This window comes from Panicum hallii, chromosome 3 (assembly GCF_002211085.1).
Source record: "Panicum hallii strain FIL2 chromosome 3, PHallii_v3.1, whole genome shotgun sequence".
NCBI lineage: Eukaryota > Viridiplantae > Streptophyta > Magnoliopsida > Poales > Poaceae > Panicum > Panicum hallii.
In genome coordinates, this window is record NC_038044.1 from 55,423,772 (window position 1) to 55,442,117 (window position 18,346).

At 44.8% G+C, this 18,346-nt stretch overlaps 1 protein-coding gene across 3 annotated transcripts; it reads right to left on the reverse strand.

Moving 5' to 3' along the window:
* Window positions 1-340: 340 nt before the first annotated feature.
* On the reverse strand, window positions 341-17,245 carry LOC112887180. 3 transcript variants are annotated; one of them, XM_025953289.1, is made up of 5 exons: window positions 16,733-17,245; window positions 16,537-16,625; window positions 1,165-2,304; window positions 996-1,068; window positions 753-891 (listed from the first exon to the last, which is right to left on the reverse strand). In XM_025953289.1, the coding sequence occupies exons 1-5, from the start codon at window positions 17,121-17,123 to the stop codon at window positions 854-856; spliced, it is 1,731 nt and encodes a 576-aa protein (XP_025809074.1). In that variant the 5' UTR covers window positions 17,124-17,245; the 3' UTR covers window positions 753-853. The 3 variants fall into 3 exon arrangements, with proteins under 3 accessions (XP_025809073.1, XP_025809071.1, XP_025809074.1); XM_025953288.1 differs by having other exon boundaries at window positions 341-1,068; window positions 16,537-16,616; window positions 16,733-17,243; XM_025953286.1 differs by having other exon boundaries at window positions 341-1,068; window positions 16,733-17,243.
* Window positions 17,246-18,346: the final 1,101 nt, after the last annotated feature.

Genomic DNA, 18,346 nt, shown 5'->3' on the forward strand with positions numbered 1-18,346 from the left:
AATGCTTTTTACTTGAGACAGGGCAAGCACCTACTAGCCGAACTTCCTACTGGATGTGGCCGAGCTGCTTGTGAGTTGTGATGCATCGAGTGGAGGTGAGTGGCACGGCTGATGACAGGCTGCTTCATCTGTTGGCTCTGCAAGCTTCCCTAAGTGAAACAGTAAGAGGGCATCGCCTGAAACTAACCAAATAGCCAGGCTATTTCACTTCTGCTGCTTCTTACGTAAGCTACTAACATCATCGATCTGCGCTAGAACCTCTTCCTCTGCTGTTGACCTAATCTTGTTAATTATCTGTTTTTCTGGTTTAGATATCTAATATCTTAACAACTGCATCGCCTGAAACAGTAAGAGGGCATAAGTGAAATAGAACCTGGAGCAGAATACAACGTTGTGTACAAAACATGGGTCCAAGGAGTTGTTATGGCAGAAATACTCTTGATTAAATCTGGTACAGAAGAATTAAACATGCAACTACTGGCTACAAGGAGGCTGCAGAGCACAAAGAAAATATTCAGCTAAACAGTAGACCACAAATTAAGCTCCTGGAACAAAAGACAACGAAGCAGGGTGCCGCCCATGAGGGATGACAAGAGGAGCCAGCTCTGCAGAGATCGTCGAACCTGAGTTTTGATAATCCAGGACGATTATCTCCCTAGGCACTTTGTCATGCTCGATTCCTCGGCATTCAGCAGCAGCGTGATCTTCGGCTTGGTTGTCGATGCTGGTCAATTCTTGGTTGACGGTTGAATCGTTCCCATAACTTCCTGTAGTTTTCGCTGATCCGCCTAACTCTATCTTGTGACAACCGATAATGTGCCTCCGCAGGCGAGAAGTGCCATTTATTTTTGAATCAGCTCTCAATAGCTTGCCACAATGTCTGCACATTGCCTTAATGACGCAAGAATCATCAATGTTCACCACTCTTGAGAAATGAAGCCAAACTTTTGATCTTGACCACGAAGTACACTCCGTGTGCTTTCTTGATTTATTACCTGGTTCAACTTCCGCACTCTTCTTTTCAGTGGAAGGCATGGGATTCTCTGCTATTTCTGTGAACTGTAGTCCCTGCGAACAAGAGGACAATTGGGGTCGTTTTGCAAGATTAAACCATGCTTACATGTGTATCTGATATTCTGATGTACAATCTTATGATGCCCTTACCTGGTGAGGACGACCATTAGCGGAGGCAGCTCTTACGATACTGTTGAAATGATGGCAATCAAGAGAAGCTTGGTCTTTGGCTTGGCTGTGGGTGCTGGCTACTTGTTTTTTCTTTTTTGATTGTCTCTTCTTGATTACGATTGATCTGGCTAACTTTATCTTGTGAAAATCTGTAATATGCCTCCGCAGGCGAGAAGTACCATTTCTTCTTGAATCAGCTTTCAACACCTTGTCACAGTATATGCACTTTGCCTTAACGCCAGAATCTTCAACGGCCACCAATTTTTCGAAATGGAGCCAAACTTCTGATTTAGACCCTGAAGTGTACTTGTTGCGCTTTGTTGATATTTCACCAAGCTCATTGTCAACCACACTCTTATCATTTTTAGTCAAAGGCGTGGCATTCTCAGCAATTTCTCTGGTCAGCTCTTCTGGGTGGCCTGATAGGTCCATCTGATGAACATTCTCAAGACGCCTTGAAAGGTGAGACGTGCCATAAGTGGAGGGAGCACTTGCGGTGCAAGAATCATTGGAAAAATTCTTGCTGAAGTGCAACCTAACTACTGAACCAGCATTTGAACGCTGCTTCACTGAAACTCCCTTCCTCCCTTTCTCATGTTGTTGAACTCTACAGCCTCCAGTGGTATTGTTCTGGGGCGATGAACAGTAGGAACCTTCAGAATTTCGGGCACATGTACTGTTATTCTGCTCATGGTTCTCACAAAAAAGCGCATGGCCTTGAGAGCAAATCCTCAAACCTGCATCGCCGACCACCTTTAAATGGCAAAAAACCTTTTTCATCAAAGCTGAAATATAGTCAAAATGGGCGGCGGTGTACAATGTTCCTGCACCAAGCATCCTGGGACGGCCAGCTGCCTCGATGGGGGGGTGATAGAGCACAATCCTTCGGCTGATATCCTCGACTTTGGCTGTGACCTCCTCGATCTGCTTGGCTTTTCTAGGTACTGACCATCTCATGGCCAACAAATCCATGAGGCAGTCAACCACCTCTAGGAACTGGTTCACCAAGGTAATTACCATGTACTCAGATCTCTCAGGGGCCATCAGGTAACAACGCATTGTCTCGATCTCATCACTCAGGGAAGCTATACTCCGAGACCTTGTGACGATGAGCTTTGTCTGATAAAGCTAACTGTTAGTGCCCGTGCATAAAGGGTAGAGATGGATTAAAAAGCAGTGAAAAAATAAATATAGCTAATAAACTCCTAGTTGAGTAAGAAAGTTATGCCTTTGTTCCTTTTGTGTTTTTCCATCATGACTTCGTTCCAACTTCTTTGTTGGGACTTTTAATAAGACGTTTTTTGGGGTTGCTCGCATGTTTATGACAGATGTCAATTTTTCATGGCATTTCTTCCACGCAATATTTTTTACCACATCGGTTCCAAATAGAAGTAGTAAAGAACAGCACAGAAGGGTTATGTCCCTAGGGACACGAAATAGTCACTAAAAACTATGTAGGGGTATTAACTGTCTACCTTTCCTATCTGCTTCAGTTTTATGATTGAACTGGTTGATGGATACAACTAAATGTGGTATCAGATGCAGAGATCTTGAGTTTGAATCCTAGCATGTTATTGCATGTGACATATTTTCACATTTGAGAACGAATCGAGGGAGTCTGCACGTTAAGAGGTGTGTTGAAGTATAAGTGAATTATTCATCTTTTTTATATTTTAGGTTGAATTGGTCAATGCATATAACTTAATATGCTGGTATTCGGACTAAAGGTCTTGAGTTCGAATCATGATGAACATAATTAAATAAAATAATTTTAGTCAACTTATATTTCCATTTGAGGCTTGAGGAGAGGGTTGAAGTATAAGTTAATTGTCTTCGTTTTCCTATCAATAAAGTTTTTTCGGATGGGGAGTAGGGCTGATCCTTGTTTCTTATATATGGATGGTCAAATCAGGCTCGGGCCCTAGTTAAACTGGCCCCGACATGCTCACTGATACCGACTCGAGTCAAAATGCCTAAGTGGTGGCCGCAACCTACTCACTATTAGTATATTGCTATACATCAGCTATCCAATAGGTAATTTTATACAGTGTCACATAATATTTTTTATTATATAGAGGAGAGAGCGCAAAGTGAGAGAAAGATGTGCTTGTTTCACTGAACAACTGCTTATTTTTAATTATATGCAGTACAACTGCTTGTTTCCTGCTGATGATGTGGACAAGTGAGCATAGGAAGGGGTTTGACACCCTGTTCTCAGCTGTCATTCCGGAAATCTGGAACGAAAGGAACGCAAGGGTTTTTTGCCGGACTTTCATACATCTCGATCAACTACTCCAGAGAGGATTAAAGCCGAGGCTGAACTTCAAGTCGTAGCACACTACTAAAAACGCACGATTTGCAGCAATGTAGCATTTTTTTCCGAAGCGGGTCAAAATGTAACCTACTCCTATAAGCAAGAGACCCGCTCCTAGAAATGTAGTTTTAGGGACAGGTGATGACGTCACCCATCCATAGAAGTGACCACCATTTTTAGGGGGCGGATGGAAAATGCATTTTTAGGGTCATCCGCCCCTACAAATAGTCCCACGCAAAAAATATTCATAATTTTTTCATATAATCTCGGATGAAGTCAAACTTCATACTAAAATGAACTTCATACTAAAATGGTAGAGATTGACGAGACCTACAATTGAATTGTAGTTGATAACTTAAGATCATTTAATTGTCCAAAAAATATTATAAGTTGTCTAATAGGTAGGACTATATAGTGTCTCATACAACTCAAGTCATATTTTAAGATTTCCACGATCTTAACCTTTATATACACTAAAATATACTTGGCATATTTTTTTATCTACAATTCACAATAACCATACTATAGAAGTTTCACTTTTTTAGATTTGTTTTGCCATATGTAAAGATTTAAATGAATTTTTGGAATAAAATAGAAAAACATTTGTAGGGGTGGGTGATGGCGTCACCCTCCCCTACAAATCAATTTCAGAGTTAATACAAAAAAATAACATAACCAATAGAGTCATGAGTGATTGTGTAGTGTGGTGGAGATAAAGGTACGTGCGAGGCTCGAGGTATTCGGTTCGAATCCCGGATGATGTAAATGTACATATTTCATCAAAAAAATTGTACCTCAATAATACAGAAAGATTGTGGTGGTGGCTAGTTGGCTGCAATATTTTTTATTTTGCTATTCTTGATTTTTTTATTTTCTAGAAATTGATTTCTGATGTGACCCGCCCTTAGAAATCATTTTCAGGGGCGGGCTCATAACCTGCCTCTAAAAATAGCATTTTTAGCTATGAGAAGTAGGATCGGATACCGCACCCGTCTCTAAAATATGTTTTTACCCATCTCTAAAAACACGTTTTTACCCATCTCTAGAAACTCATTTTACGTAGTGGCAGGAGCGACAAATCTTTCTAGCGTGTTGTTTGGTGTTTTTTTCTCAGGTCATCTGAGTTTTGTATTAATTATATAGAATAAGGGAGCGCTCCAGCATGTTGCAATCTATACTCTTTTTCTATTTTAATATAAAGATGGGCAGTTCTCTTGCATATTTTATAAAATAGATTTGGCAATGTCGGTGGTTAAATATGACATCTTTTTTGTTACTTCCTAGCTTCGTTCCAAATTATAATGAGACTTTAAGATCTGGTGGGGAATTATTGGAATATTTAGGCCCAATAGTGCAAAGACGCACCATATAAATCCAAGTAATTCCAATAAAATCTCAAAGGCCCATTAGTGCAAAAGTGCATGGCAACAAGTTAGTCCCACCTTGCTAGTGGAGGTGGAGGAAATCCAAGTTAAATAGTTGGATGCTCTCCATGCTCTTGCAAGTGTGGGTGAGAGGAAGAAGGAAGAACACGCGCACGCTCGCTCGCCTCGCCGGGCTTGGGCTTCGGGCAAAGAGCGTGCACACGCGACGTGCGCGTGAATGGTCCGCCAAAAATCCGGTCCAATCCTTGCGGGAATGCGGCTTCCTTTCGCAGATTTGTTTTGCCACTTCAAATCTGTTACGGATATCACGTGCGGAATTTTAGGACTCGTAACCGACTTGGTTTTTGGGACGCCAAAAACCCTAGCGGTTCCTTCCTGTAAATACGCACGGGCCGGCTAGAAAAATACATACAGAAGACGCACAACACGCCTCAACCTGCCTGCTGCGCCGCCGCGTACGCTACTTCATCCCGTTCGTCGGCGTGCACCGGCGATCAGGAGAGCAGGTCTTCGGAATTTCGTCCTCAGCGATCCTGCACTAGGAGAGGGCGAATAAGGTTTTTTTGGAAGCCCTCTGCACGACTGCTCGAACGCTTCCACATCGCCATCCTCTACGTCCTCGTCACCACGGCTCGTCTTCCTTCTCGTCAGTAGGGCGCGACTCGGCGTCATCAAGCACGCGGAGGTGCTGATCGTCACCGTCGTCTTCTTTACCCGGTTATTCCGATCAGCCTAGAAACGTACAGTTTTCTGTCCCTAACTGTGTCTTTCATACCTAGTATGATCTGGTTAGGGTTGATCTTGTTGCTGCGATATTTTATCTTAAATCACTTGATCAGCATGTTTACATATGTTCATTTTCTGTACGCAATTTTCATCATGGTCATGATTTATCTTCAGATTAATTTAAAACTAAAACTTTTATTTATTCCATCAATCCAAAAACCTTGATATAGGAATTTCATTTTCATGGCTGGATTTGTTGATGCTCTGAGGCCCGAGAAGTTCTCTGGCGAGCACTGCCATGAACATGTTGTGGGTGTCCAAGGGCAAACCTGAGGGGCCTCTTACCCCTGAGCAGGAGAAGCCCTTTACTGAGGCCAATACATTTTTTGTGGGCGCTGTGATCGGTACACTTGTAGATCGTCTACAAGATGTGTACCTCCATCACACAGACGCTAAAAAGTTGTGGGATGCCCTGGAGGCTGACTTTGGCGGCACAGATGCTGACGCTGAGTTGTACATTATGGAGCAGTACGATGACTACAAGATGACCGATGGAAAATCTGTAGTCGAGCAGGCTCACGAGATACAGTACATGACCAAGGAGCTTGAGCACCTCAAGATCAACCTACCCGATAAGTTTGTGGCTGGTGGCATCATTGCCAAGTTGCCTCCTTCATGGAGGGATTTCGCCACTACTCTCAAACACAAGAGGATGGAGATACCAGTGTCTAATCTGATAGCATCCCTTAATGTTGAGGAAAAAGTTTGGGCCAAGGATGGGCGATCTAAGGCTGCTGAGGGCCAGACTAGTGCCAACATGGTGCAGAAGTCTCATAGCAAAGGCAAGGGCAAGGGAAAAAAAGATCAAGTCGCAGCCTACCACTACTTTCAAGAAGAAGTTCAAGGAAGGTCAAGGCTGTTTTGTATGTGGATCTTCCGATCATTGGGCAAAGAAGTGCCCACACCGCAAAGGAAGGAAGCCTTCACCTGAGCAGAAGACTGCGAACACGGTCACCATGGCTGGAGTGGAAACCAGTGGGTATAATTCTTTACCTTTGGTTTTTTTTGTATTTACCGTGGCTTGATACTGGTGCAAATGTTCATGTGTGTTCTGATGCTACCTTGTTTTCTTCTTACCAGACTGCTCGGGATTCTACCGTGATGATGGGCAATGGGTCGCATGCTACTGTTCGTGGTGTTGGCACGGTCGATCTGAAGCTTACTTCAGGAAAGATCGTGCAGCTGAAGAACGTGCAGCATGTCCCTACTATCGGCAAGAATCTAGTTAGTGGCTCCCTTTTGTGTAGGGATGGTTTTAAAGTAGTGATTGAGTCCAATAAATTTGTTGTGTCTAAGTGTGGACAATTTATCGGTAAAGGCTATGAGTGCAGAGGCTTGTTCCATTTTTCAGTTTCAGATTATTGTAATAAGTCCGTGAACTTAATTTCTGATGGTATAAATGAGAGCGATGCATCTATTTAGCACTCGCGTTTATGTCATCTAAATTTTGGCTCTATGTTTCGACTTTTCACCATGAGTTTAATTCTGAATTTTTCCATAATCAAAGGTTCTAAGTGCCATAGTTGTGTGCAATCTAAGCAACCTCGAAAACCTCACAAGGTGGCAGAGGAGAGACAATTGGCACCTCTAGAACTCGTCCATTCAGATATCTGTGAGATGAATGGCGTGTTAACAGAAGGTGGAAAAAGATATTTCATACCTTGATTGACGATGCAACTAGATTTTGCTATGTGTACTTGTTGAAAACGAAAGATGAGGCTCTTAACTGCTTTAAAATCTATAAGTCTGAAGTAGAAACCCAACTTGAGAAAAGATCAAATGACTTAGGTCCGATCGAGGAGGTGAATATTTCTCTAACGATTTTGACTTATTCTGTACAGAACACGGCATTATTCATGAGAGGACGCCTCCCTATTCACCCGAATCAAACGGGGTTGCCGAAAGGAAGAATCGCACGTTGTCTGACCTGGTTAACGCCATGTTAGACACCGCCAGATTATCTAAGGCATGGTGGGGGGAGGCAGTATTGACTTCATGTCATGTCCTGAATAGAGTTCCCATAAAGAATAAGGAAAAGACTCCTTACGAGGAGTGGATTGGGAGAAGACCTTCACTCTCTTACTTGTGCACATGGGGTTATTTGGCCAAGGTGAATGTGTCCATCAACAAGAAGCGCAAGTTGGAACCTAAAACTGTGGATTATATCTTTTGGGTTATGCACATCATAGCATTGCTTATAGATTTCTAGTAGTTAAATCTGAGTGGTATACATGTAAATTCACTGCTTGAGTCTCGTGATGCTACTTTCCTTGAGAATCTTTTTCCTATGAAAGGCTCGCATGTTATATCTTCATTACCTCTGAATGAAACAGTGAATACAACTCCTGAATCTGTTGAATTTTCTGAGCATGATGAACACACACTTGAATTAAATCATGAGGAGATTCACAGTGATGCTCCCAGGAGGAGCAAGAGGCAAACGACTGCAAAGTCTTTTGGTGATGATTTCACTGTTTATCTCATAGATGATTCTCCCAAAACAATCACTAAGGCATTCTCATCTCCTGATGCAGATGATTGGAAAGAAGTTGTCCATAGCGAGATGGACTCCATTCTCTCCAATGGAACTTGGGAGCTGGTCGAAAGACCATATGGTTGCAAACCTGTGGGTTGCAAGTGGGTGTTCAAGAAGAAGCTTAAGCCTGATGGTACTATTGACAAGTACAAGGCTCGACTTGTGGCTAAGGGTTACACCCAGAAAGAAGGCAAAGATTTCTTTGATACTTACTCACCTGTTGCGAGACTAACCACTATTCGTGTTCTACTCTCCCTAGCTACCTCGCATGGTCTTCTCATCCATCAGATGGATGTTAAGACAGCTTTCCTCAATGGAGAGCTGTAAGAGGAAATCTACATGACACAGCCTGAAGGGTTTGTAGTAGACGGTCATAAGAACAAGGTGTGCAAATTGTATAAATCTTTGTATGGCCTGAAGCAAGCACCTAAGCAATGGTATGAGAAATTCAACTTGACACTCATATCAGCAGGCTTTAGTATTAATGAGGCTGATCGATGTGTATATTACTACTATGGTGGGGGTCAAGAAGTTATATTGTGTTTGTATGTCGATGACATACTGATCTTTGGGACTAGTCCTGATGTAATCAACGAAGTCAAGACATTCTTGTGTCAAAACTTTGATATGAAAGATCTTGGTGAGGCTGATGTTATTCTCAACTGTCAGTATTTTACCGGCTGCCCACCAAAGGATATGCCCAAGGTGGTAAGTTTAGGTGAGGAGACGCCAAGATCAGGAACTCGAAGGTGCAAGGAACATAAAACTTAGACAGGTTCGAGCCGCGAGGTGCGTAATACCCTACGTCCTGTATGGTGGTTTGTATTGCCTTAGGTGTAGAACGATCTGGAGATCCTGTTTTTAGAGGGATCCCTATCCTCCCTTATATATCCGAGAGGCCAGGGTTACAAAGATACTAACCAATACCAGCCAAGGAATCGTACCAGAACATATCTTGAGTAGATTACTTCTGCATCGGTTAGCCTTATCTCCTATTTAAATGGAATAAATAAGAGATAAACAAGATTAATAAGAGATAAGACGGACTTAATCTCTTAAACCTCTTTAAACTATATTATGTACACAGTCCCGTGGCCCCGGGTCTGACAAGCCCCCAAGCTCTTTGTAGCTGAGTACTGCAGGCTTATCGAGTACTTTCAAAGGAGCCTTCGGCTTCTTCAAAGTTCCGTCTTGAAGTCCTTCTTCGAGTATTTGCTTGGCTGCATCGAAGCTATGAGGTGCTCATGCCCCGAATTATATTTCAATATGGTGTGCGATTGAAAAATCGCACTCCATATGGAGTAACCCCCGAGCCTTAGGTTGAATCGAAGAATCAGGCTGAGGGTCGCATTAGTCTTGAATCTTCCTTACTTACTCTTCGAATAAATTCGAAAAAATAAGTAGTTGATGCCACGTACCCCACAGCTCTCGAGCCTTGAACCCAAATCTCCCAGGTTTAGGAAAAAGGATCCAAGAATCGTGGCATTGGTATTATTCTGAAATCCTGAGAAAAACTATTCGCCTTCTGCATAGTGAAATTAAGCCTCCCGCTGGTTTATTTAACCGCGCACTGACCTAGAGTTTCTTCTGCACTCTCAATCTTCATATGAGTCATCTTTGAGTAGTTTTGCGGCGTCCAGCCCCCGAGCTTACGAGCCAGGAGAGCCGAAGGAGCCATGTCGAGTAGTGTGCATCGCCAAGCCCCCAAGCCTGGGAACTAGCGGAACTGTGATGGCACGCCGTACTGCCTGGAGGGTTATTGCCAAAGCTTGATCTGAAAAAAAATGCATACATTATGTAGCATAATGCGAAGATACCGAGTAGTACTCAGTAATAATGTGAAGACACCAAAATTTATTCGGTGTAAAAATTGTTGTGTCGAGCTCTTTTTTAGGCCATTTAAATCTCCCGAGCAGTCCACCTGTTACGTTTAAGCACCTGGTCCTGTTTTAGCCGTTGCTCATAGCGTATATGAGATCTTTGTCTCGTGTACGCGTAGAGGCGTTAGGTGTGACAAAAGAGCCGAGGTTTCACGGATTAAGGTATGTGCTACTCAAGTAGATTAGCGACCGTTAAGAGGAGACAACGAGCAGAAAGTAGTCGTCATGCGACAAAGAGGATGCGCAGTGCGCAAAAGTAGTTGCAAAGTGTAGCTCTGGAGGGTTTCAATGCCCGTCGAGAGACGTACACAGATAGGTAGTCGGCGAAGTGTAGCTCTGGAGGGATTCATGTCCGTCGAGAGACGTACACAGATAAGTAGTCGATCATGGTGTAGCCCCCGAGGGTTTCATACCCGTCGAGAGGCGTACCCAAAAAGGTAACCAATCATGGTGTAGCCCCCGAGGGTTTCATGCCCGTCAAGAGGCGTACCCAAAAAGGTAGCCGATCCTGTGAAAAACAAGTCGGAAAAGGTATAAGTCACTTAGCTTGATTCGTGGACGAATATCGATGAAGCCGTGGAGCTCGTTGATGGAGCTGTGATGATTTGTTGATGAAACTCGACTAGTCGGAGTCGATTCCAACTAGTTTTCAAGTCAAGGCGAGTAGTCGAAGTAGTCGTCGGCGGGCCGCCGATCATCCTCGCGAAGTCGAGGTGCCCCACGGTGGGCGCCAGCACGGCCTTCTTGTGAACTGGAAAGATGCCATCAAGTTCGCCGGTGGATCTTCGATGCGCTCCCCTACCTGGCGCGTCAGCTGTCAGTGTTTTAATGGCTGCCCACCGAGGGATATGCCCAAGGTGGTTAGTTTAGGTGAGGAGACGCCGAGATCAATAACTCGAAGGTGCAAGGAACACAAAACTTAGACAGGTTCGGGCCGCGAGGTGCGTAATACCCTACGTCGTGTATGGTGATTTGTATTGCCTTAGGTGTAGAATGATCTGGAGATCCTGTTTATAGAGGTGTCCCTGTCCTCCCTTATATATCCGAGAGGCCAGGGTTACAAAAATACTAACCAACTCCATCCAAGAAATCGTACCAGAACATATCTCGAGTAGATTCCTTCTGCATCGGTTAGCCTTATCTCCTATTTAAATGGAATAAATAAGAGATAAACAAGATGAATAAGAGATAAGACGGACTTAATCTCTTAAACCTCTTTAAACTACGTTATGTACACAGTCCCGTAGCCCCGGGTCTGACAAGCTGTCGGTGTTTTACCGGCTGCCCACCGAGGGATATGCCCAAGGTGGTAAGTTTAGATGAGGAGACGCCGAGATCAGGAACTCGAAGGTGCAAGGAACATAAAACTTAGACAGGTTCGGGCCGCGAGGTGCGTAATACCCTACGTCCTGTATGGTGGTTTGTATTGCCTTAGGTGTAGAATGATCTGGAGATCCTATTTTTAGAGGGGTCCCTATCCTCCCTTATATATCCGAGAGGCCAGGGTTACAAAGATACTAACCAACACCAGCCAAGAAATCGTTCCAGAACTTACCTCGAATAGATTCCTTCTGCATCGGTTAGCCTTATCTCCTATTTAAATGGAATAAATAAGAGATAAACAAGATTAATAAGAGATAAGACGGATTTAATCTCTTAAACCTCTTTAAACTACGTTATGTACACAGTCCCGTAGCCCCGGGTCTGACAAGCCCCCGAGCTCTTCGTAGCTGAGTACTGCAGGCTTATCGAGTACTTTTGAAGTAGCCTTCGGCTTCTTCAAAGCTCCGTCTTGAAGTCCTTCTTCGAGTACTTGCTTGGCTGCATCGAAGCTATGAGGTGCTCATGCCCCGAATTATATTTCTAATATGGTGTGCGATTGAAAAATCGCACTCCATATGGAGTAGCTCCCGATCCTTAGGTTGAATCGGAGAATCAGGCTGAGGGTCGAATTAGTCTTGAATCCTCCCTACTTAATTTTCAAATAAATTTATAAAAATAAGTAGTCGATGCCACGTATCCCGCAGCCCCCGAGCCTTTAATCTAAATCCCCCAAATTTGGAGAAAAGGATCAAAAAGTCGTGGCATGCGATGCAAAAATATCCACACGGTAATTTACCAACATGGTGGTACAAATGATGGGGGTTAGATCTAAAATTCGAAAAACCCCTCTTTTCAGGCCAATTAACCCTGAAAACTGATTAATCGAATATTTAATCCAAACAGTCTACCAAATGACCCCTCATCTTCGGAATATTCCCAAAAACGACTCTTCAACTTCGAAACAGTAAACTTTTCCCCAACCGCTGGTTATTTAACCCCACGGCAACAATGAGAAAAGACTGTGCTTCCAATCTGCAATCTGCCAAAAACCATCAAAATCCCCAAACAGAGCCGCGCTCCGCCGTCATCCTCCCGGAGAAATCCCAACCCCCTAGATCTCCATGCCCCTCTCCCCGCAGCCCCCGAGCAACTCGTGGCGAGCGGATCCGAAGATGGCGCCCAAGAAATCTGAGAAAGAAGGGAAGAAGAAGGAGACACCGCCGCCGACCTGGGAGTGGACACACAGTAAGTGTTCCCTCAATGATCTTAATAGACTTGTCTCCGAGGGGTTGCTGCAAGACAAGAATCTTATCAACTGGAGCCCCTCATTCCGCGAATCTTTGCCCATGGAAAATGTTGACGAAATCGTCATATTTTATCATTTTGCTGAACGGGGATTGGCCCTCCCCTCTTGTTCTTTCTTCCGCGGCATTCTTTATTATTATGGGCTTGAGCTCCATCACCTCAACCCGAATTCCATTTGCCACATTTCGATTTTTATCAATTTCTGTGAAGCCTTCCTCGGAATCGAACCCCACTGGGATCTTTTTCGCTTCCTCTTCCGCGTCAAACCACAACCCACCTCGAAAAATCTTTCCGTTGTAGGGGGCGCCGGCATCCAACTGCATCAGCAGGCCGGCGACAAGTACCTACCATACAAATTCCCCTCCAACCTTCCCGGGTGGAAAAATCACTGGTTCTATATCGAAAACCATGCCCCCCAACTCCCAGCAAAATCAAACAATCCACCTGTAGTGAGGCCGGAGTGGAATATTGAACTTTCCAGGGGAGACATGGATCAAGTCAAGGAACTATTAGACATCATAGAGGCACATAAGATGATGGGAGTGACCTGCGCATCCGTCATGTTTTCATTTTTCAAACGCCGCGTCCAGCCGATCCAACAGCGCCACAAACTTGGATATGAGTACACAGGCGCTGAAGACCCGTCTCGCATGTGCGCAGAGGAATTGTCAGACGACGCCGCACTCCTCCGAGTCAAGCGGGTGCTGCTGGACGTGGACGCTGTGCCTTACGTGCCCGGACTGTTTTCCGCACGAAGTCCGCCCAAACCGGTGAGTATTCGACTACTTTTTATTGGGAACAACCTCTGTTATGCCATTACTAACTGAGAACTTTCTGCAGGGACACACGGAATTGTACCGCAGCTACCCGCCACAGCCCGACATCCCTCGGCCAGACCACCTGCTCCCCAGCGCCGCTGCCGAAGCAAAGAGGGCTCGAGCAGCTGCAGCCCTGCACGGCAGCGAGTCCACGGAGGACGGAAGCCCCCTGGCGGAGAAGGAGATCGAAGGGGAGGCGAGAGGGGACAACTCCTCCGGGCCGGCCGTGGAGTTGGCCGAAGCTCTGCCTCTGGTGCCACAGGGTCGTCGGGTAGTGCACAAGCGAAAGGTGCAGGAAATCGAGTACCAGAAATCAAGCTGATCAAGGAAGAGAATGGAATTACTCTTTCACAATCCTATTATGAGGAGAAAATGTTGAATCGATTTGGCTATAAGGATAGCAAATCTAGTCCAACTTCCTATGATCCGAGCTTGATCCTTCGAAAGAACAGAAGAATTGGCAGAGACCAATTGAGATATTCATAGATGATTGGCTCACTCATGTATCTTGCGAGTGCAATAAGACCTGACATCTCTTTTGCTGTTAGCAAGTTGAGCCGGTTTACTAGTAATTCGGGAGATGATCATTGGCGTGCGCTTGAGCGCGTAATGCACTACTTGGTGGGTACTATGGAATACGGGATTCACTATTCCAATTTTCCTGCAGTACTGGAAGGATACAGTGATGCTAATTGGATATCGGATCTAGATGAGCTATATGCCACTAGTGGATACGTTTTCACTTTTGGCGGTGCTGCTGTTTTATGGAGATCATGCAAACAGACGATCCTGATGAGGTCTACTATGGAGGCAGAACTCACAGCACTGGATACAGCTACAGTGGAAGCCGATTGGCTTCGTGAGCTCTTGATGGACTTGCCTATTGTCGAGAAACCATTGCCGGCAATAATGATAAACTGTGACAATCAAACCGTGATTGCCAAGGTAGACAGTTCAAAGGACAATATGAAGTCTTCAAGACATATCAAGAGACGATTAAATTCAGTCACAAAAATGAGAAACTCCGGAGTTATCACTGTGGGTTATGTCAACACTGAGAAAAATCTAGCTGATCCGTTCACCAAGGGGTTGTCACGCAATGTGATAGACAATGCATCCAAGGAGATGGGTTTGAGACCTGTATAAGCTATTCCCTAGTGGTAACCCAACCTATGCGATCGGAGATCCCGTGAATTAGGATCTGGGAGGTTAGCATGAGATTAACCCAAGCTAGAGGTTAGCATGAGAGTAACCTTTTATACTCACTCGAGAAGGATGCAATACTCTTGATTACTGCATGGCAAGTTGGCATTGGCCTTAATGTATTCTGTTAGCTTTAATTAGCAAAGACGTTTTCCTGCAGAACATTCTTGAAAGAATACACCTATGTGAGCCTGACTGTTGGACGGTCGCAGTCTGTGAGATTCGGGTGATCTCTATTAAGCTCATGAAGAGACCAGGGAGTACGACCTATATGCTCCAGGTAGCCTACTGGAGGTCAATTATCAGTTTGACTGTAAGTGAAACTCATTTGCACAAAAATTGCAATTCAAGGCTTAGTCCATTGTTCAAGTTGTGAATGAGTGTAACTTGCTGTTGTAGATGGAAGTTCAACTTAACAGTCTCCATTAAAATACTGGTATATCAAACAACAGTAGGTTGAGGCAAAATCATAATGAGACTTTGAGATCTGGTGGAGGATTGTTGGAATATTTGGGCCCAATAGTGCAAAGGCCCACCATGTAAATCCAAATAATTCCAATAAAATCTCAAAGGCCCATTAGTGCAAAAGTGCATGGCTACAAGTTAGTCCCACCTTGTTAGTGGAGGTGGAGGAAAGCCAACTTAAATAGTTGAATGCTCTCCATGCTCTTGCAAGTGTGGGTGAGAGGAAGAAGGAAGAACACGCGCGCGCACCTCGCCTCGCCGGGCTCGGGCTTCTTGCGAAGGGCGCGCGCACGTGACATGCGCGTGAATGGTTCACAAAAAATCCGGTCCAATCCTTGCGGGAACGTGGCTTCCTTTTGCAGATTTGTTTTGCCATTTCGAATCTGTTACGGATATCACGCGCGGAATTTTAGGACTCATAACCGACTTGGTTTTTGGGATGCCAAAAATCCTAGCGGTTCCTTCCTATAAATACGCACGGGTGCCGGCTAGAAAAATACATACAGAAGACGCACAACACGCCTCAACCTGCCTGCTGCGCTGCCGCATACGCTACTTCATCCCGTTCGTCGGCGTGCACCGGCGATCGGGAGAGCAGGTCTCCGGAACCTCGTGCTCAGCGATCCTGCACCGGGAGAGGGCGAATAAGGTTTTTGGGAAGCGCTCTGCGCGACTGCTCGAATGCTTCCACATCGTCATCCTCTACGTCCTCGTGAACACGGCTCGTCTTCCTCCTCGTCAGTGCGGCGCGATTCGGCGTCGTTAAGCATGTGGAGGTGCTGATCGTCGCCGTCGTCTTCTTTACCCAGTTATTCCGGTCAGCCTAGAAACGTAAGGTTTTCTGTCCCTAACTATGACTTTCATACCTAGTATGATCTGGCTAGGGTTGATCTTGCTGCTGCAATATTTTATCTTAAATCACTTGATCAGCATGTTTACATATATTCGTTTTCTGTACGCAATTTTCGTCATGGTCATGATTTATCTTCGGTTTAATTTAAAACTTAAACTCTTATTTTTTCCTTCATCCAGTTGGTAACACCATCCGGTACTAATGTATAGTTTTAATGTATAATTTTATATATAGTTTTCAGTACCAGTTGGTGTTACCATCTGGTAGTAAAGGTCTTCTACGGGTTAGTTCAAAAACAAATCATCTTTCTCCTAATCACAACTGTTGTCACGAAATTGGCAATAACGACCTTAAAATCTGGCACTAATGGCCCATTCTTTATTAGATATTCGTTCAAATATATAGCAAACCTAGAAAACATAAAATGATCTATAATTTAGAATATAAAAGAAGTAATCACACGGGATAATTGAAGATACTCACATAGAAAATCCAGCGAAGTACGTAGTTCAATATGCGAAACCCTCGATGGCTCCTTCGAATTGCAGGTCCTGATACGGACTCTGTCACCACTCCGGGGTTAGATGTTCAACAGAGGATGGAAACCACAGTGTGTTTTAATCAAACTGCGTGAATGAAGAAACGCCAAGAACGAATCGATGCTATAGAGAACTTTTACCGGCGACGTTGAATTGTGGTGCCAGCGGTGCTGCAGCGACAAGGTTGAAATTTGGAGCACCGGAGCTCATCCCAGGATACGGGATATGCGCACCATCGAAGGTCCACAGCATGTCGACCGCCCCCATCGGTGACCATGACTGGAACAACTGGAAGGAATCCGATGCTGGTATCATTTCGCTGTCGTCCTCCAGGTACCGCGGAGGAGAAAATATCGGGGAGGAGCTCGGCGACCAAGGAAGAGGATCGTAAAGCACGGTCGACGGTGGCAGCAGCTGGGCCCATGTCGGCGACGGGGGTGAAACGAGAAGGTCCACCATCTCTACGTAGTCGGCCGACGGCGGAGGGGGCTGGACCTCCGTGCTCCCACCAGTGGGGTCGTCAAGGTCCATCGCCGGCAGCAGATGGTGCCGGTGTGCAAGAGGGAAAGCAGGAGGGGAACGCGGCGTGCGAGGAGAAAAGGGGGTTCTGTGATGTTAGGTATGGGTGAGCTCGTGATCGACTTGGCCGCGCCCAACTGCTGTTAATATATAATGGAGCTCCCCGCAGGGCCCGCACGCCACACGACCTGGAGCTCGGGCTCGGGCTCTTTTTTCTTTCTTTTCATTTATACTTGCTCGGGCTCCAGCTTTGGAAGACTGCTTCATCATTATTGGCTCGCGGTCTCGGGCGGTCGGCCGGTCGGGCTCGGGACTAGAATTTCCCTTTGTTAAATAAACTGTGCGCTGCGGTGTGTGCCATACATGAAAACCAATCAATCCCGGCCACCATCTCTCTTTTTTTTCCACCGCCTAGAGTGCAACAATCACATGTTGTCCTTTCCTCCTTGCCTCTCATCCTCTCCTCGCTTAGGATATTTTTCTAACAGTTATACATCAGCTAGCTTTTCGATTCATGTCGTCTTTTTTTTTTCATGTGGAGAAGAGACCAAGAGGAGGAGGGGAGCCGGTTCTTGTGAAGTGATTGTCTTCACCCCGCCCCTCGTTGTGTAGTGGTCCAACAATAATTAACTCTTTCACAATCATCTTTCTTTGATTTGTAGCATACTTTAACTTTAGTTAGTGTCTAGACCATTGGAGAATGATCTTTTATATTGGCTCTTATTAAGTTTGATGGGACACATAGATCTTGGAGCTAACACGTAGCTCTAACCATTGTTAGTGGTCTTATAAACAACGCGGCCATATATAGAGACAATGATGGCGACAAGCACCAGAATCCGGGCCTATTGTATGGAGCTGCCTTGGATCATGGGGGGTATAGCTGCGGACATCGGAAGAGGTTCCATACATCCGGTGCAAATAGTGCACATCTTCTAAGTAGATTTGAAACTATAAAGAAAATAAGACCTCCAGTGCAATGTTTCATTGCGCGGTTTTATAGGTTAGCCCTAACGTCTAGTTGTTGCATGGTTGAGGATCTTAATCCAGTCTCAATAAAGGTTTCATGAAGAGTTTCATAATATTAAATTATATACCATATCATCAATTTTGCTAACATAGCAAGGAGAGAGGAGAAAATTTTATAGGATGATTGAGCAGTTTTATAGCATCCCTGTGAAACTCAACCGGCATAGTTACCTGATTCTTAGTCTTGGTAACCATAACCATACCAT

Excerpts from the sequence above, each read along its gene's own strand:
- LOC112887180 (XM_025953286.1), bottom strand. The coding sequence starts at position 17,123 with ATGGACCTTGACGACCCCACTGGTGGGAGCACGGAGGTCCAGCCCCCT. Across the intron at positions 16,626-16,732 it reads ACCACAATTCAACGTCGCCG|TGGTGACAGAGTCCGTATCA; the intron begins GTAAAAGTTCTC and ends CTAACCCCGGAG. Across the intron at positions 1,069-1,164 it reads CTAATGGTCGTCCTCACCAG|GGACTACAGTTCACAGAAAT; the intron begins GTAAGGGCATCA and ends TCTTGTTCGCAG.